The sequence below is a fragment of the Empidonax traillii genome, unplaced genomic scaffold, assembly GCF_003031625.1.
Source record: "Empidonax traillii isolate 1590-97213 ecotype Southwest subspecies unplaced genomic scaffold, ASM303162v1 scaffold274:size1118153, whole genome shotgun sequence".
Lineage (NCBI taxonomy): Eukaryota > Metazoa > Chordata > Aves > Passeriformes > Tyrannidae > Empidonax > Empidonax traillii.
Genome location: NW_020955467.1, coordinates 49,909 through 70,730, shown reverse-complemented (window position 1 = coordinate 70,730; position 20,822 = coordinate 49,909). Strand labels below are relative to the sequence as shown.

At 36.3% G+C, this 20,822-nt stretch overlaps 1 protein-coding gene across 3 annotated transcripts in view; it reads right to left on the bottom strand.

Annotated features, from left to right (window-relative positions):
- SOX6 (SRY-box 6) overlaps positions 1 to 20,822 on the bottom strand; it is a 170,671-nt gene that overhangs the window by 135,287 nt on the left and 14,562 nt on the right. For all 3 annotated transcript variants that reach the window (XM_027889874.1, XM_027889876.1, XM_027889873.1), the window contains exons 2-3: positions 8,447 to 8,619; positions 4,818 to 4,886 (exon numbers count right to left, since the gene is read on the bottom strand). In XM_027889874.1, coding sequence (XP_027745675.1) covers positions 4,818 to 4,886; positions 8,447 to 8,619 — 242 coding nt within the window. The remainder of the gene's footprint in view (positions 1 to 4,817; positions 4,887 to 8,446; positions 8,620 to 20,822) is intronic.

Below are 20,822 nucleotides of genomic sequence, written 5' to 3'. Positions count from 1 at the left end.
CAGCAAGCCCTCTGCAAGAAGCTTTAACCTGTCTCCAAAAGGCAATAAATGAAAGGTTCAGCTCTTAAAATTGGAGGTCAGTTACATACTTAATGATGAAGCATATCTTTAAATCTATTTCTACTATTATTATCCTAGCAAAAAATTAATTAACCAGGTCAGGGAGGCTATGAAGGCTAATGTGGAATGTAATTATTCCTGATCTTTAGACATGTACTTCACATAAAGAGATAGTCCTTATTCAGCTCACCAGGTACCTCAATTGTCAGTAGTTAATCATAGATAAGAAGAGAGACTCATTGGCTCTGTCTCTTAAGTTTTACTGATGATTCAAATGATTCCTATTCAAAGACAGTTTAAATAGTTGTAATTTTATGTTACTAATCTTTTGTCTGTTTACTATCACAGTAATCATGTTCACTCTACTTGACTGAAACAGAAAATGTAAGAACATTAATTTGAAAGTAGAACAGCATGAATGTATAGATTAAAACTAGAAAAAATTACTATTAGGAATAATTTCTAGTGGCGGAATTAAAACAGAATACTTATGAGAGCAGAGAAAACCAGTTTCACTATGCAAAGAAAATCGTACTGATTCAAACAGAAAACTAAATGCTCTGCAATGGCATTGAGCACAGTACAGAGGAATAAGGTATGGACAAAAGTAGCTTGGATAGTCTGTCAAAGTAGTACTCATCACAAGTTTTTGCAGAAAAGTTCAACAACCACTGTCCTTTTTAAAGATTTCAGCCACAATCTACGACTTGCCCTAATGAAACCTGCCCACCACAGGAGGGAAGCCCTCAGACTTTCATCCCTTAACTCCACATACCTCCCCATTCCCAGAGGGAAAACCTGGAGCAACACATTCCAAGCAACAGTAGGATCCACCTCCCTTGCTCAGGTGGGCATGACAGGGCTCAGCAGCAGTCCCCAAGCCTCGTTCTGTAAGGACTGAATTCCAGTAATGAGGCACAGGGATTTCAGGCCCTCAAGAAATTTTTGGAACCGTCCAAGAAATGCAAGTCTTCCCGTGTCCCAGTGTAGTCTTATCTTCATCACGTACCACCAAATCCCTCCTTTAACCAGCTTTTTCATTTATTCCTAGAGATTATTGCTTTCATTGCACAGGCACATTGAAATAGTCTTATTTCACCCCCTCTACTTTAGGAATGCATATTTTTTATTAAAAAAAAACCAAACAGGTCTTTTAAAAAATCTTAATCAACCTGGAGACTGATCTGTGAGCTCTCATTTGTCCCACAAGTTGCTTCTCAGCTTTAATTTGCACTGAAAGCAATGATTTCTCTGCACAGCTCTGTGGAAAGAAGAACTTAATTTGCCATACTAGATTTCCTCCCATCTCTGTGGACTCCTCTGTAGAAGAGTGTTTATGAACATTATGAACATTTGAGCTAAAAAGTAATAATACACAGCATTTATTTGAAAATTTTCATTTAAGATTCTCAAAACATTACACTTGAATTGAGGAAAAGGAAATAAATTTGCAAAATTTCAGATAATCAGAGACAGGACTGAGGACAAGTCCAGATTCTCACTCCCTTTAGCCAACAGGCAAAACTGCTTTTCCCAACATGCACACCCTGAAAAAAACATTAGCTTCACTTAGAAAACATGAGATGATTATGCAAAACATTTAATGACCTCTGTACTCTTAAATATCTGGGCTGTTCTCAGACACTAAGCCTAGCTAATGCCCTCTTTGCTCACAGATTGCTGAAAAAGTTTTGGATGTATAACAAGTCTGGAGTAAGGCGCTCCAATAAATGGTCTTAAAACTGAAATAAAACAAAACAAAAAATTCCTCCCCCAATTAAAAGAAATAAGGTTGTGAAATTATTAAATAAATAATAATGTACAGCACAATATAAATAATAAATACCAAATAATGAAAATTCTTAGTAAATTAAACCAGTAGCTGTCCAGGAAAATATGCGTTTTACTTAACATGGATTATTTTTTTTTAAATGTGGTTGACAAAAATCTTCTAAGCTCTATTTAAAGTAATTTCTAATTGTTTAAATGGTTAAATAAACTGGATACACATATTTACAGAGACTATTGTTTAAGAATGAACTCTGTACCTCAGAAGATGACAGTGATACACCGTGTTCTCATGATGAAAACATTGCATCAGCAATGCCCCTCTCCTGCCTCCTGAAGAACATACTGTTCTTGCTTCAAGTAGCTGTGCCATGAATAGGCCCATGCCCAGATGGAACTGGCACCTGTGCTACCCATATTTTGTAATCTCTTCAAAACAGGAGTGTCAGGGAGCAACACTATTGTATTCTCAAGCACCGAAAGTACAGATAAGAACCCACATCAGTCTATGAGGGTAATCACTCTTTCTTGAAAATCGTTACTTCAAGAGTGTCTTTAACTAAACCTTCTAAATAAAATCAAGTTATTGGGGACAGTTACAAATTCTACCAAGCCCAAAATCGAAACTAAGAATGTAAAAATATAATATAAATTTTTCTTCCCCCTCAAGCCTCAGTGTATGGTTCACCTCATCTCTACACTGAAGGCATCGGCATAAGTATCCTTCATAGTTAATAGAGAGAAACAGCCATTTTAGGGAACAGTTTATCTGATATATTTTAAATATCTACTTTAGGACAAGGCTAATTGCATCCTAAAACCTTTCAGTTTGCTTCTCTTTGCTCACTATAAGCACAATTTGGCTAATTAATTGAGACAGAGTTTGTACTGCAATTACTTATTTTTGATACAATTAATGCCACCCAGAGTCACCAGCATGACTTCAGAATTTTTACTGAGGCTTCTTGGGAAGATGGTGGAAGGGGACCTTGGAAAACCAGCACATCACTGCTTCTCTCACCTGCCTCTTGGTGAGAGAAGTACCTGCATCCCAGCTATAGCCCTTGAGGAACCACACAACCTCAAACTGCAACACTCATAACCAATTCTACAGCAGAAAACTTATGTTGCAGAGGCAACTTAGCAACTAACTTCTCTCTCAAGCAACTTCTAGCACCAAATCTGCCACAAAACTAAGAAAGAACAAATAAACAAAGCAGAACCACTTGGCTGACAAGCAAATGGACTCTGTAAGCTGGTGTTTAGCCTGGAAGAAAATCTCCCAAGAAACTTTCTTTTAGTCATCTCCCCATAAGACGAATGCATGTTTGAGATGGAATCTGCCCAACAGCTGGGAGAAGAGACAGTCCTCACTGCCTCAAATACACTGATTAGACTCATGTAACTATACAGATCATTGACAAATAAAGAGGCCAAACTGCTGAGAAGCCATGGCATAATACCTTATATTGGCAAGAATTTTAAAACAAATACAGGGAAGGATCACCAAGAAATAACTTTGCTCACACGAACAGAACAAACATTGAAACACTTCTTCACTTATACATCTAGGAAAGGATGGGAAGGAAAACTTATGGAGGCTTCAGCACTGTGTAAGAGGTACGTTGGAAGTGAATGAGAAAATGAACACATAAACTATTCCAAAATAAACTTGCTACCTATTCTAAGACCACATTTCCCTGGAGACAGTGGAAGGGTAAAGGTACTGGAAAGTATTGACTGAACCGAAACATGAAGTACCTTTGAACTTTTTACTGCAGAGCACTTACTCCCCAGTAAAACATACCCACATTCTCCAAACAGAAACAAAAATCACCTCGTCATTACTCCTCTTTCTGGGTCCTAATTTTTAAACGAATTTTAAAATAGAAATTTCTCATGTAAATAACTCTTCAATTTTGTAGACTCAGCTAGGTTTCAGTCTTAGTTTTTATGCCAAGTAAAGATTTTTTTTTCACATTACTCTCTGTTTTCTAAAGCCAGACTTGCAAATAACACATAGAGAAGATGGTGTACTTTTTCCTCAGTATTCTAATAGGCAACAACAATAATGGTACTTTAAAATTCAATTGTGTCTCTCATATGAGGTATCAACACATTTATATTTGCTAAATAAACTCCTTAAAAGTGCAACTTAAACTGTATTGCAACATTTTCAAAAGCTTTTACAAGCATTCTTTTGGGATAAGGGAAAGAAAAAAAAATTTCAGTTTTGGCATCTAGTGACAGAGCAATCAGCTAATTAAGGAAAAAAAATGGATAGCCCAAGCTTATACGAAATGATTGGCAGCACAATCATCTGTCAGACCAAACTGAGATATTTAAATCAATGAACAGGTCCATGGAAATGTTTTCCAAGTAGGAAGTAGATAAGGTAATATAGTCACATGTCAACAATGCCTCTACATCCATGTCACTCCCTACCCACATACACCTGCACAAAATTAAACCAGCTTCTGAGTACAAGTACAGATAATTAAATAAGTATCTCCAGAACACTTCCAGATCCAAGAAGGTGCAATTACTCCAAAGGTACCTGGAAGACATATACCTGTGCGTCTTTGTACATAAGCAGAATGCTCCCAGGACCTTAGTACTGTCCTAATGTCTCAATTTTGCCTTTGTAGAACAAAGAATTCCATAAACAGTGATTGAGATTCTGCTTTTACTCTACACAGTACAAGTCAAACTGATTGCAGATTTCAGAATTATGACAAAAGGATGAGATTTAAAAATAGTTCATAACTTTCAGAAGAAAACTCTGCTTATTAAAGGTTTTTGCACCAAAAAGACGTTTGACAATAATTTTCTAAGACACGAAGAGCTCCCATAAAGAGCATCTTTACTGAGGCTTGTTAATAAAGCATGTGGCTGCTTTACTTTAGACCCTTCCCTCTACATAAATGGAATTTAAGTATAATCAGAAGAGAGCAATAAAATACACTGACCTGAATTTGCTGCTGCAGTAGATTGATTTTGTGCTGCTGTTGCAGAAGTTGCTGCTGTTGTCTTGCAATCTATTAGAAATAAAATTTGCGTAAAATTAAAAAAGCAATATTGAAACTTCAATACTATTGAGTAAAAAACATCATATTTGTTATTCTTTATTATATTTTATTAAGCATAATAATTTTTCTTAGATGAGGGATATTTTAGAGATAAATTTAAATTCAACATAAAAATCTAGTTAGCCAGTAAGAAACATTTATTTTAAGCACTGAGGCCTTAACTCTGCAAAGCACAGAAACATAGGTTTATTTGTGTGCCTGTGAATAATTTCATCACTATTCAACAAAGCATATAAGCCTGTGGTGATCTTTGACTATGATGCATTACTGTTAGCTACAATGGGAATGAAACACATGCTTAAAATTAAGTGCTTTTCTGAATGGGGCTGGGATTATGCAGGTGCTTAAGGTTAAACATACATTTTCCTGCTTTGCTGAACTGGAGCCTTAGCGAGTATTTATAAATGTTTCACTGTTCAGCACAAGCTCCTAGGGTAAGCTTCTCCAACTTCATTCACTGCGAGCAGCACATTACTTCACTTGTAAATCTCCAAAATCATCCTTGGAACTGCTTAGGGAAGCAGAGCCTTATTCTGTGTAAAAGCAGTACCTGGTGCTCAGTAACTCATCTTCAACATAATCCTATGAAATAAGTAGGTATTCTTGCCCTCATTTGGTAGATTCACTCCTGTTCAGGGCAGGGAATGCTAAGAGACTGCTGACAGACAATTTGCCGCAGAGACCACTTCTACCTCCCTGATTCCCGCAAATCTTCTAGAATCATCATGCTAGGGCAGAAGGGAAATAGGATCCTGCCCTCAGACCACAGAGTTGCTCCCTGCAGTGGGTGATGTGGATGGCAGCCACGGGGGAGAAGCCACAGGGAGCTGGGGGAACAACTGGAACTTCTGCTTTAGAAGGGTAGCTGTGCAGCACACTGAAATGAGGACAAGATTTGTGTTTCCTGGAAATCCCAGCATCAGCACTTCTGCTACCTTCCTTTAAGTATAATTTCCCCTCCTATAAATATTTATCTAGAGCAGAGGAATCATATAAAACACCAAGTAGTTGGTGACAAAGGTAGTTTGGTCACTCAAATCCACTGTTTTGGTTTTTGCAAAAACCCTCCCTCTCTCCTTCTCCAACATCTACTGAGCACACTTACTCTGTTATAAACAGAGAAAGCTAAGTAAAATGTTTTTATGATTAAAAAATTACAGAAATGTAGCAAAGTTGGTTTGGCAGTAAACAATTACATAGTTTTAGTGAAAACTGTTCGGATTAACTCATAAAGAATTTGCAGTCACATATTAACAGCTTGTAATTGTGCACACAGAGAGACCAAGGCTGTCGTTTCCTTAATCTCTCACTCTATCACCTGGAAATAGCTGTAATTTTTTTCACTTAAATTCACTATAGCTGAAATTTTTTTTTCAGTTAAAAATCACTTTTGTATAAGAAACTAACACAACATTTATACTTATTTTAAGTCTTGCACATAGCCTCAAGGAGACAAATTAGGGTCTAAATGATTCTGGGGCTGGATCACAGCAAGGTGCTGCAAAAAAAGTCAAGCAACTCTCAAAGGCCACTACACTGATGCTCATAACAGGGCTGAAACTCCTTTAAGGAGCCTGGTGTTCAAATATTTCTGGATGAACCTCCCAGTCAAGCAAATAATATATGGTGAGTGAAGACTGAAGAAGTGGATCCTCGTGTGCAAGTGAGAAACATAATTCAAACAGAGCTAGCAGCCCATGGGCCCAGGTAGCCCAGGGGCAGGTCCTGGTACCTCAGGTATGTGTTGTCAGTACTACTGATCAGCAGTAGCATCTATGCTTGGTAAAACAACTCTAACGGTATTTGTGCTATATAGAATATTTAAAAAGTGTATGAGGGCTGGAGTTACTATTTTTAATGAGTAACACACCAATCATGTAATTCCATCTTAGAAGTGTAGTGCTTGTAACTAAAGATAACGTCTGTCAGGTTTATGTCCACATTGCCCCTGCTGCTAAAATCTCAGAGAGGGTAAAAGATTATCACAATGTGCAGCTTCAGAAAAGAGTTACTTGTCATTTCACATTGAAATCAGACAGAGCATGGAGCTACATTTCAGGTCATTCCTTCTCAGTGCTGTGCTGCTTTTTCACAGGTACACAGTACCCTACGTCCAGAATCGTCTGGAGCTGCTGGCGACCTGGCTGCATCTTAATATGGTAAGCTATAGCCAAGGCAAGGAGGAGATTTTTGTTTACTTGTGCAAAGGCACTGATCTGCTGGGGTTTGGACTGCTTGGGAACAGCTTTCTGTACCTATATGTACAATGTAGTACCATTTGAATGGGCATTTCCTGATGAAAACAAGAAATACATCTCGAAGCATCTAATCTCAATGGTTCCCCTTAGATGGAGCAGTATTATGATAGCAAATGCACCCAGGACCCTGCAACGCAATTACCATAGCATCGGCTTGATGTATAGGCTTGACACAGTAAAGTAGGGTACACAAGCACCATGTGGCTCAAATTCTGAATTTTATTTGCCTATCGGTTGAGCTACATGCTCGCTTCATTGAGCATGACAACCTAGTTTTAAGTGTCATTTAATTTTCATTTTGAAATATAATTACAAAGTGTTCACTGTAAGATATCACTCGTCTGCAAATGTGTCAAGATTAATTTGTGCTAGCTTATTCACAAGTGTCAATAGTTAATTACTGTGTCATCTCTAGATGGCTAAATGACATTCTAACTTCTGATTTTTTACAGTGTTCCTTTATGTTATTTTCCATTAGGGGATGAGTCCATATTCCTACATGTGGGCAAATACCCAAGCACATAAAATACCAGACGTCACAACTCATTAAAATCAACAGAGCATATATTGCTGTATATATCCTATAAAATATATTTAACTGAAAAGATAATTCTAGTAATAATGTCAGATTCCTAAAAACCACACATTAATTTGGATCAGTCTGATCTAATGCCTAGGGGACTGATGCATGGGATCATTGTTGTTGCACTTTTGTTCAGTGAGACAAGGACAGCTCTTTGGACAAATGCATTTTTAAAGCAAACAAGCAAAAAAAAAAAAAACAGTAACAAAAAAGACAACAGTAAAAAACAAACCCTTCACAACCTGAACAAACAAATCAAACCTTACTCGTAGAAGATATTTGAAGGTTTGAGGATGCTTAAGGTTTTTTAATTATTTTCTTATCAAAAAGAGAGTTAAATAATGGTTATAGTCTGGCTTATTTGTAACTCTCAAAATTCCATCAGAGCAAGAAACAAGAACTGGGAAATCTAACAAATTAATCTTTTTTCTAGGAAAGAAATTACTTGAATATCCATTTGAATCCATCCCCCCTGCTTTTTTCTTTTTTTCTCAGGGTCCTATATATTTCCTCTTTCTGGGGGGAAAAAAAAAAAAAAATGTAACTTCTGAGGATGTTTAAGCACTTTTACCGAAAAAACAAAACGAAAGGAAACACCAAGCAGAACAGTGTTTTTGATAAGCATTCTGCGGGAAGCATTTTCACAGGTTTCTTCCTTGGAGCCTCACCTGTTCTTGCTGTTGGCGAGCAAGGTCCATTTGCTGCCGTTGTTTTTCAATTTGTGAGGCTGCCAGCTTTTTCTGTTCATCATGGGCAGCCAGGAGCTGCTCCCGTAAGCTGATCAGCTGGGTGATCATAGTAGAGAGCTGTCGCTCTTTTTCTGCCAGGCTTTCTGGTGTACCTAAATGGGCAGGAAAGAGACACTGTAAATATGAGACAGACAATAGTTACAAAGCAATATTTATTAAAATAAAAAAAATGAACGGCTGAATCACCAACATTATTATTTCAAACAGCAGCTTGAATATATATTCTACTAATAAATCTCAAAAGAATCTAACACATAGCTTTGCTGCGCTCAAAGCAGGGGAGGATGCAACAGAAATTGGAGCAGAATAGATATAGAGCATTTCATTTTTTTCTGACAGCGGTAATTAATGACACAGTTTGTACAAATCCCTATATCTTTTCCATCTAAACCTGCCTACTGTGATAAATACGTTCAGAGTTTATTAGACATAATTTTCCTTCACTTTATATTTTTTTTTTGTTTTTACCTCAAGTATGTACAAATTGTAAAAACATAATTTAAAAGATGCTATTTGGTGGGAGAAGCAGTTTAATAGTTTATTGATCATTTCTCTAAAACACCCATATATCTGGTAGGTCATTTAGGTAAATGTAAGCCTTGGTTGTGGAATGTGTATTAAGAATGAGCTTTACTTGTCCCCAAGAGAAATGGCTAACCTGAGAAAATGGCTTAAAAATTTTCATTTAACTTTCAAAGTTTACTCTACAGAGAGCACTTAATTAATATGAAACTACGGTACATTTATTCTTTGCACTAATGATACTTAATGGTCTGTTTATGGGTAAATTGCATGGGTCTCATAAGTAGAGAGTACAGGGTCCTTTTGCAAGTCAATCTGAAAATATCACATCTTATGTATAAACATATTACTCTGTCAGAAACAGCAATGTCAGTTCCTGTATTTCAGCCATAAACTGCATTTTCTTATGTGAGCACCTCTGACCCACAGCTGTCTATAAGAGGTAATACAATTACAGTAAGATAGCAGTTCAGGAATATTGGAAGAGGATCTGAAAGAGGTTTACAATTGGAAGCAGGATGAAGAAATTCTATGTTGTACAGGAGAAGTGAGAGATGGAGAAGAAGAAAACCAAATCAAGAAGTACTCAGGTCTGGAATCTGCCACAATTATATGAGAAGTGGCACAAAAGAGAGGATATCTGCAAACTTCCTTTCCTCAATTCACAATGGAGGACTGTGATAAAAAAGTCACTGGACTTTTGAAGAGGAAGAAAATGTGTGAGGAACAAGACCTGGGAGGGAGTGGAGAAACAGTCACCAAGTTTATGACTCCACCTTCCCAGGAGGAAGATGGATATCTTCTAGGGAAGAGAAGAAAGAAGTTGACAGATTTCATAAGGAGAGGGAACCCAAAACAGATTTCTGCCAAGCAGCTGACAAACCCAAAATTCTGTACTACTTACACTGGGCTATGATGGGACCAGTATGATTCTTACACAGATTTTCACTTGCAAAAGCAGCATACAAGAAAACCTCTGTCTATAATTGCTTTATGAGGAAAAAAAAACAAACTGCATGGCTTAAGCGAACTCAGAAACAAAGGGTACCTGTACATTTAATAATTGCATTTAGCAACAAGAAGTCCTGAAAATATTCAATTTCTTATCCATTATTAACAATCTTAGTTTTAAGAGTTTCCAACAACTTGATGTTTCAGTACCCTCTAATGCCTAATCTTTATTCAGTATGCACGTGACACAGGTCTCAAGAAGAGGAAACATGCATTACTTCTGTTGTGGTAGAAATTTTAGGAAGGGTTGGTGATTTCCTTACAAGAAGAAGTATGATTGATGCACAAAGTTGAAGCTGAAGGACACTCTACTATTCAGACAAACCCACTGCAAAACCTTACTGTGATGCCCACAACTGAGGCAATAAGAGTTCTGTGACAAAAGCTGTTTCAAAAAAAAACAACAACAAAAGATTTTTTAAAGCAAGTTTGGGCAGGTACCTGGCCAGGAAAACGCCTGTACTGAAGGTACTGCCTTGCCAGGATCCATTAGCATGTACTGAGCTCCACGCTGCTGACATCTGTTCAATTATCTCTAACTTCAGTATAAACTTACCTTAACCCACCCAAACTGTGTTATTAGTGTTGAAGATGTTTCATGATGGTCCAAAGGTTATTTAGGTGGGTTTGAATGTGCTATTGTATACTGAAAATCATTTTCATGGCTAAAAAACTGTTCTGCCAAAGAAAAACTCCTTTGCCTGTTGTGACTAGAAGAGATCAGCCACTCCATCTATTTTAGAAAAGGCCATGGGAAGCAACCTGCTGCCTCAAATGATACTTATTGCCCTCCATTGCCACCTGGGAGACGACAACTTGAGACTTTCACATCTGTCAAGGAGCTTTGGCATTGTAATGCAGGCCCCTGAGCTTACAGTCATAAAATATTTTACACACCCAAAGCAGATATTAATCTCCCACTTCATTTCCATATTATTCTGTACAGCTTCTGCTTGCTTCGTAACATGAGTAGAAAGCTACCACAAAGAGTGTCTGCTAAGGCTACAAAATACAGTTGTTTTGTTATGATTACTTAGAACCACTTAATATAGTTGCCACAAATGTATAGGGTCATTTATTTTTTTCTTTCTTTCTCTGATTTTTTTTTTTTTTAACAATACCAGGCAGAAGTAACTGCTCTTATTCAGGAATTCATAGTAATTGTTTTCCTCTCCTTTTTCCCCTCAGAGAAACACATCTGAAATAAATGACCCCATTTAAAGTACTCTGCTCTTTAATTTGTACTGTGCTATGTAATCCAACAACAAAATAGAACTGATGACCACAAAATGTACACTGTGCTCCTGGAAAATAACGAGACCTCCATGAAGCTGCAAGACACTTAACCCAGCACTGCTCAAGACAAGAACAAGCATAAGATGAGAATGTTCTTGTATGAGCAGTTTGGGGGGAGGTATAACTTAATTTTAGAGTGGAAAATCCCAACCATTATTTTACAGTTTAAATACCAATAAAAACCAACTTGCTTAGAACGCAGACCAGATTGAGCTGATCTGGCTGGGCCAAGAGAGGTCATCAGTAGCTGTGTGCCATCATCATCTGTTTTGCATCCACTTACTTCAGCAAGCAGTGAGATTCCTAAACTCATTACCAGTAAATAAACTTCTGCTGTTGACTAAAAATGTCTATAAATAAAATAAAAATGCAGCTATCTGTAAAATGTATTTCCCATAAAAACAGATAAAACAAAAAGCTTAGTAAAAAATAAACAGTAAATATGCCAGCTTCCATAAAATATTATATACCACAGCTTGCTCTCTGTTCTAATCCTATTCTCTTACTCCAAAGACAGCAGTGCATTTTTTTTCCATGGGGTCTTCCTTATCCCCAAAACACATCTGTCTTGAGTTTCTCTCAGATTTGTCAGGTGGATCAGTGCTCCCCAGGGCCTGCTCCATCTGAAGTATTTTAATTTGACTAAACACCTGATTTATTTTATCTCTCCGATGAGAAAGGCAGTTTGTCTTAATAGAGCCTGTCAGCCTACAGTCCCATTCACAGCAATTTACAGGCAGCCAGGGATGCTGGAAAAGAAGAGTGCTGTGATTCTGTATTTTATCCTCCTCCAGAAAGCACCTAAAAGCAGCTATTCACTGCTACTGCATGTGGCATTTTAGAACTGAATTAGCTTTTTATTCAAGTAACTACACTTGTTGTGAATAGCTTATCTGTAAAATTGCTACATTCACTACTGATTTTATTAACCTTTGGCTCTATCACAAAATGGTCTTCAGTTAGGAAAGACCTTTAAAATTGACACATTTTTCTTAGGGGCCTTTATTTCAGTGACTTCAGATCTACTGAATTTGATCCATTGACTCCCTTTACCCGCAGTATTTAAAATTTTGAGTGTTGGTGTGAAGCTGATAGTGTTCAAGGGCTTAATGCAAAAATGAAAATGTGACAGTCTCATCAGAAGGTCAGAAAAAAGTGTGGGGTTTTAATAGCTCTTTGTGATAATAATCATTAGCCGAAAAATAATTTGGTTGTAGTAATATTTTATTTTTTCCTTGCGTGCTTATTGTTTTACCCTTTATTTTGGATTTCAGCACAAATTGAGATAAAACGGTCAGATTGAAGAGAACTGTGGCATCAAAGAGAACTTTTGAGAAATTCTGGTCATAGGTCAATCTAACCAGGAGTGAGAAAATAAAAAGTAGCTATAAATCTGCTGAAAAGCAGAGAAGAGTTCAACTTGTGGTCTAAAATTACATTTAGAAAGAATTCTGCTTCTGGCAGAACCCTACCTTTTAAAACTAATTAGAATACTACATGATTTCTGGAATATATAAAGTAATAAAAAGAGCATCATATATCTTAAAATGCAGGATGAGGTTAATGATTTTTATTAAATGCATTGTATCTACCCAGGTTTCTTTAAGCATTGCAAAAAAAAAAAAAAAAAGAAAAAAAAAAGTTAGAAATCTAGTAATCTGTAGGTATAGATATATAGCTATAGTTCCTGTATCAGTCACTGGTTTACCACCTTACAACTCTCCTATTACCTCTTACTACATATTCAGTCTATATACAAATGTACCTGCATGTCAACAAATGCTGGAGGCTTTTCAGTGTTAAATTTGGTACTGTCCTTGTGGCAAGCTGTCATGACAGAGAGGCAGAGTAACAGAGTAATAACTGCTGGTAAGAGAAAAAAGATGCAGGACTAACAAAAAATAGACTTCTAGGATTACATAGTATAATTTAGACTGATCTCTCTGACACTCAGCAAAAGAAAACTAGACAAAGCCTCAAACTCTATCAAATGAATAAAAGACAAAATACTGTAGTCATAAATAAGCCAAAAATTTTACAAGCATGAACCATAGCTTGCCGAAGTAGGATTCTTAGCTGTGACACGAAATTACTGTGGGTTCTTGAATGTGCTTGCCTTAGTTTCCCAACATGTACACAGTGTAAAACACTACCAATCAGAGGTTTTTATGCCTGGTTAGTTAATGTTTCTGAAGTGCTTTGCGATCCTTGCATGGAATCTCTACACAGCTGCAAAGTATTATTGGTTCTCTTGAATTCTGTGATTAGTGTAAAGTATGACAAATATCATCCTTGTTTATGCATTGCATCTAAACTAACTTTTGCTCCATACACTCACAGGAAATACAAATTAATAAATCACAAATGATTACTCCTGTTATGTTTCTAGAACAAACACATAGTGTGACTTTTATGAAATCAGGAGACAGTAATGCAAGAAAGAAGCATGGACTTTGCCAGAAACTAAGTAGGGCTTTAAATCACAACTGCAGTTCCAAAGTATCATCATCCAAAGCAATTCAACCAACAATCAAAAATGATTTTGAATCAAGTTAAGCAATTTCAGCTTTTTTTGAAAAAAAATAAGCCTTTATGACTCAATTTCTCTGTTAGGCTGAAGGCAGTTTTTATTATTTTATGGACATTGTTTGAAAAGAAAGCAGAAACACAATGCTGGACATAAAAGAAAGTGTATTTGATCTTAGCTGCCCAGAGATAACCTGGTTAAACCATTCTGTCTAACACGGCAGTCTGCAGCACACATCAGATGGGCTGTGATGTCTCTACTTCACAGGCTCTGTCCAGCATTTAGCATTTACCCTTTTTTGATTGGGTCACCTTTTAAATGCCACAAAATAGGGCAGCAAAAGTCAACAAAAATAAACAGGAAAAACAGAAGAAAGTAACAATCTAATGGAAGGGCTTCGGAGATAAAAGTCACTTTGTGAGGGCTGCCTGACTAAGGAGCCCCCTTGCCACTGCAACAGCATCTAATTTGATTCTAACTCCAGCAGCAGTTTAAAAAGCTTCCACTCTAAAGGGCCCCAAGTGTATCATAAAGATAAAGCATTTCAGTAGAAAACAGCCACAAAGACCTCTATTATCTTATCAGTCTTTGGTTACAACAGCTGAACCAATATGACTAAGTTCTGAATGACTTTTTTTTCCCCCTTCTTTTTATAACACTAGAATACTGGAATTTCTTTATTTCATGATCAGTTAGCAATTGTTGATGTTCCCATATGCTACTGTCCCGTTCTTAGTCAATAAAAAGTTTTATAAATGCTTCCATTGTGCTTTGTAGCATCACAGTGCAGAAGGCAGCACAGCAAACATGTCCAGCATGCAAACCACACCGGATAGCTTCTCTTGGGAAGGTGTGAGATCGCTCCCCTCCCTTATGTCTCAAAATAATTCTGCATTTTAAGCTTTGAGCATGGAAATTTTATTATCACACATCCATGAAAAGTAATGAGAATTAACGTTAAGAACTACTAAAAATGTTCTGGGGAGAAAAATCTGTCGGATTTTGAAAAACAAAAAAACGAGTTAAATTGGCTATGTTTTTGAGAAGAATGAAAATGTTTTACTGCTAATCCACAGATTTCATCCTAGTTTCACATGTACTAAACCTGAGATGTTGAAACAGCTTCTTAGGTGGCAGCAATTTGAAACTCATATGAATTACAAAACAGCAGATTTTAATACAATCCTATACTTATCGTAGTCCAGACTGTCCTGATTAGATTGGCCATAAAATTGCAGGCAGCTGAGTGAATATGAAATCAACTCAGTGAGGCCATGCTGACCCTTCATTTTCCCACATCACTGTGCCCACAGACAGGTGAAGGAGAGGGCAGGGACCCACAGCGGCAGGGCTCGCTGTCCTCCATCCCCACGGCCACCTCCCTGGCTCTGTGCAAGCTGAGCTGCTGGCAGGTTTCATAGCGAACATCAGGGTCCTGCACCCATCACACTGTGTAGTTTGGATCATACCAAGGCTTTTATCCAGTCCACACACACTTCCTGCCTAACCAGGGGAGGCACTACTACACATTCAGAAGAGCAATGCACATCCAGATCCCTTCCTGACATTGAGCTGGAACAGACTCAGGAGTCCCTGGGCATAATTGCCTTCACAGGCACCTCTGAATGTTCATGTTCAACTGAACCCTATTCAACCACTTAAAGTGTCATGCTCTGTTGTTTTTCCCCTTCTCAAAAGAATTTGAAGGATTTATCCTTTCTTCAGACTTCACAAATCACAGAACCATTTATTCTGCATTACGAAGAAGTCACAAGAATGTCTATAGTAATCAAAGAAAGCCAATGCACTCTAAAGAAAGACTGGATCAACAGAAATTGTTCACAAGGTACTCCCAAGCAGCTCCACAACTGTCAAAGCAATCTGCAAAGGTTTGGATTGAGAAGTGCCTGGTCAGCTCATGAAGCAGCACAATGAAACTTTGCACCATTTTTAGCGATGTGGTGAATCTACAGTTGAGTTCTAAAATGTAATCCACGCCAGGAATGTAGGAAAGAATGTGATGTTAGCCAGAGCTTCAGCCTCCCCCTCCTCCAAACCAGTGCCCAGCAAAAAGCAGAATTCCAACAAATCTCTTGGACTCCTAACTTTCTCTCATAAACATGAAAATAAGAACTCTATCTGACATACGCCTTAGAAGACTTAAATTATGCTTAGAGATTTAGTTGCTATCTCATGTATGCAATTCTATTTTACTATTGTATTCTATTTAAAAAAATAAATTAAAAATAGATACAAAAAAACCACTTCAGCTCATTTCTTAGAATTACTCTTGAATCCAGAAGAACTTGTAACTTTACATTCTAGATACTACTAGAAGCACATATTAAGTGTTAACTCATACTCGTGCATATGGAAGAAAAATGACGATTTTTTGAATAAATTATTCGTAAGGTTTTTCAGCAGAAAGTAGAGAGAGAATGCTTTAGTTCTTTCAGTGGGTTTCGAAATTTGTCATATATACTCAATACAAGCTGTTCAGACTGTGTAGGAAAAATGTGATATTGCTGGATATAAACAGAGGAGGACGCATTATACATTTCAACTAAAAACTCATCGTCAAACTATTCTTGCTGCATTAGAATATAACGATATAGCAGAGGCCACAGGCTGTGAGTTATCTGTACAGTGGTACAAACACTAAAACAAAAGGTAGAGAGAAAAATGAGCAGTTTTGTTTTGTTAACTGAGGGCAGTTCGCAGGGCATAGCACATCAAAATAAAAACGGTAGTGTTATATGGAGAGCAAAATTCATATTATCAATATTATTATTGACTCTAGTGCTCAATTCCAATGCTTTTAAAGTAAAAAAATATTTACAAGGGAGAGAAAAGGTGGTCCATACATTTAAGATACTCATTCAGGACTTGAGAGCTAACAAAATATCCTGACCTTTAGTTACAGTTTTTCCCATTTAAATACAGATGACACTACTTCCCTAGGTCATGGAGCAGGATGGAGAGGGGATGTTATGCTGAGGAAAGCAGCAGTAAAGATTTCAAAATATATTTGTGGGCCATGCAACAGACAGAAAGAGTACATTAAAAAAAAAATCAAAATTATAGAAAATGTATTGAAAGGGAAATTATAAACAAAAAAATCCTGAACAAACAAGAAAACAAACAAATGAACAAAAAAAAAAGATTAAAAAAAATAGGTCTAGCCATCACGTAATTATACAGCAGTTTCCTCTTCTGTACAAAAAAACCCCACACTGAGATGCCAGGAACTGTGCTAATAAGGATAGCAGAAATACTTAAATGTCACAGTAGGAATAAAGTCTCAGCATCAGAACCTTCTCTCTGCAAACATCTCTGCACAGATGATGTTTATCACCTTTTTTTGTGGACATTAATATTGTGAATTAAAAAAGCGCAAGGTTGGTTCATCTTCCCTATCAGAGAACACATATTAAGCACAAACAACAATAGCAGGCCAATATTATGTCTTCCTCAAGGAGATGAGAAAATCATAAACAGAGTTTGAAAGTTAAATCTCTGAAGTTTTCTTCTTCTGAACTAAATTCAGTCTAATAGTCCTGCAATGATTTAAGTTGTATTGTAGTAATACAGGAGAAGTCTCATTACAAAATGGAAATATCCAAAGTTTTTCCTTCTGATCATGGGACACAAACATTAACGTCAGAAAAATCAAGTCACTCAGTAATGCTGATCTTCACTGGTTATTGCTTCGTTATTACACTGGAATTAACAACTCAGCAAGTCTAATTCTCTTTTCACATTATTTACACATACACGTAGATCAAAGACTTCTATTGAAATACTCTGTATTTACAATGGCATGAGAACTGATCCCCATGTTCCTGTAAAAAGTAAGTAAAGCCAGTTTTTCACCTTCCCTATTATTTTATCTCTGAACCTGACCCAAAACACATGAATTCTTTCATCATCTTTGGCTGAGTTTTGTAGTTGTCAGAGGACCAACAGGAGACACGTTGAACAGAAATCCAAGAAAACTCACCTGAGTTTCTAGAAAACTACCATATTAGGGATGTAGAAATGTTAGTAAAGAAGTCATATATATAGACAGTCATATATTCTGTAGTATCATCTCAGTTTTAGGTATGAGATTGATTTGTCCTGACAGTATCATTTACATAAAAAAACCTGGGTACTTAGTATTAGACCTTTTAAATGCACTTTCTTAATAAACTCTTTCCATGAGCTGTTTATGGCTTAATGTGAATCTATAGATGTAAAATTGAGAATGAAGTGCTTACACTGAGAAATACTGCCCAACTTCTCACACCAGCTTCAGAGGAATCCCAACATTTTGCCCTAAGCATTATTTTGTTTTCTGGATAATTTTTTGAAAAAAAATTTTTTTTTTGTTTCTGATTCCTACAATTTGATGAATTCAGTTCTACTGCACTAGTAGCCTCACTAAGTCTTAATTAAATTAAACATTATTTTAGATGTTTGAATTGAATAGAAAATCCCTAACTTTCATTTCCGGAAAAGAAGAAAACATAATTTACTTCTAGGTAAATTTTTGCACCTCTTCCTTGATGTGGAGTAATGGATAGTCTGATATATGAACGCTAACCCATCTCTAATATTCCTATAAAACATTGCAGTAAAAGGTATAAGTAAGATACTTTTTGTAACATCCACTTTAAGCCGTGAAAAGAGATTTTCTTTTGCTTATATACAATCATAGATAGTGTCTTCTTTGGAATTACAATGTTAAGAATCACAATTGATGACAGTCTGGAATAAGTAGGATCTTACTAACCAGCACAAAAATATTGTGGGTCTGCTGAAGAAAAAAATGTAATTGGAGAATTCAGGACTGATTTTGAAATTGCTCCATTTCATTTATTGTTCTTTCCTAACAGCACAGAGTTGGATAAAAGTAATTTTGTTTCCATATTCAATTTTAATTTAACAAGTGATTTCAAGGTACCATTATTCTTATTTTTTTCATTTTGTAAGCATGATAGAATTCCAAGTGATCTATACAATTTTTCATTCTTTTAAAACTAGTATTTCTTCCCGTGCAAGTGCAAAAAAGCACATCTTTGGAAGGAAGAGTTCTCCAATTAAAACTTGCATCTTCAATCATAGGCATGAAATGAATATCTGTTCTATCTAATCTTATTCTGGAAAGAGAATTGTATATGTACATGCATAAAAGTGACTTGAAGGAAGTAGAGTTTAGAAAAAGTTAGTTTTATATCTCATTGGATTAGTATAGTTCATATGAATTAATGACATTAATTTCCCTACCTCACAGGAGTCATAGTTACTTGTGATTTCTTTAGCTGATTATATGTCTTTCATAAAAAAGTTCATGATGTTAAAGAAGCTTTTGGTTTTCTTCAGTCTACTCCATTGTCTAAAACATGGGTTAATAAAGAATAAAAAGAATCGTGTTTTAATCAAGTTTTACATTTTAAACAACAAGCTACTGAAGAGGAGGGGTTAAAATTCTTTTTCTGCTTTTTCTCAAAGTATTTGCAGAAATAATGTGATTCTTCTCTTTAAATAGTGAGGAAGAGGAACATTTTACACTGTAATGTTTACAAATACTTTCATGGGGTGATAGTAAGAAAAGGTGACAGTTGAAGTTCATGCAGCTTTTATGTGTTCTCCTGCAGTTGGACATGTGCAAATCAGGTGAAAAAAAAAACAAACATCTCATCACTGTATCTTCCTGTAGGGCTAATCTAGTTCTAAGGAAGACACTGCAGTGTCTTACATTGAACTGACCACCTGTGTGCTAGGAAGGTCTGTGCTAACAAGGATAGAAATGAATACTTTTCTCTGCGTGCAAGAAGGGAAGAGATCCTTTCCATAGGTGCCACTGCAGCTTTATTATATTAAAATGCTAACTGACTTACATATTAGGATTCAATTATTTGAGTTCATCTGCCTTAAAGCCAACACTGAGGATCCCAATCCAAAACACTCCAGGAATATTGCCTCTTTTCCTCTACTGAAAATTGTAACCCAAATGCATTCCTTCAACTGTATCCAGAATGCACAATATACACAGGAGAGGAGATGTGCCCCTGTGAAATGTACTCTGACTTCTGATGTCTTGCAGTTACTTTTTATATCTTGTTAAATAAGTTACTTCCATGAGTTTGTAGTTAGTAATTATTAGCTACACCACTCAGAAATGTCTAAATATAAATATGAGGAGTATTAGTACTGCAAGATTTATATACTTTAAATATAAATTTTAATTTTGATCTTAATTACATGTTCATCTTTCATGTCTTACAAATACAAACAAGTATATCAATGAAAAACTTATATTTGCCTCTGAAGATTTTTATTGCCTCTGGTGATAAGTAATGAAGAAGCAAAGTTTATTGCAAAACAAGGACATTAGCATAGCCTGTCTATCACAGAAGCTGTAAAGAAGAAACTTCCTACCTCATCTGAGAAGAGACAATTTAGTCAAAAGCCTTTGATATGTATGGAAAAGCAACAACATTTTATACATTTAGAATGTGCCCACAGAAGTCAGTTGAAGGATTCGCACTTATTTCAGAGGGCTTTGAAACAGGTCCATTGATATGTTCATTAACAGTGGCATTAGGTGGTCAAAATTGGCAGCTTCAGGCTTGCAAATCTGAATATTATTTCAAATTTAGTTCATAATCAAAGAGTTATAAATTGAAAGTGCTACTTATCTGCTGCCCACAACCTACCAATCTGTAACACCGATTCAGCAGAGCGTAGTAATGCTACAAATATGAATTATCTTATGCCTTTTGAAATAACCACAACCTCCTTGTTTGTGTATGACAAACAAAAAAACAAACAAGCAAAATATGCTGTTGTTCCCTCAAGGTTTGTTTTATAAATAAATAATTAATTGGCAAAAAATGCATTCCAGAACAAGTTAGAATTCTATGACCAGCTTACTGTGCTCCCTTAAATATGCTA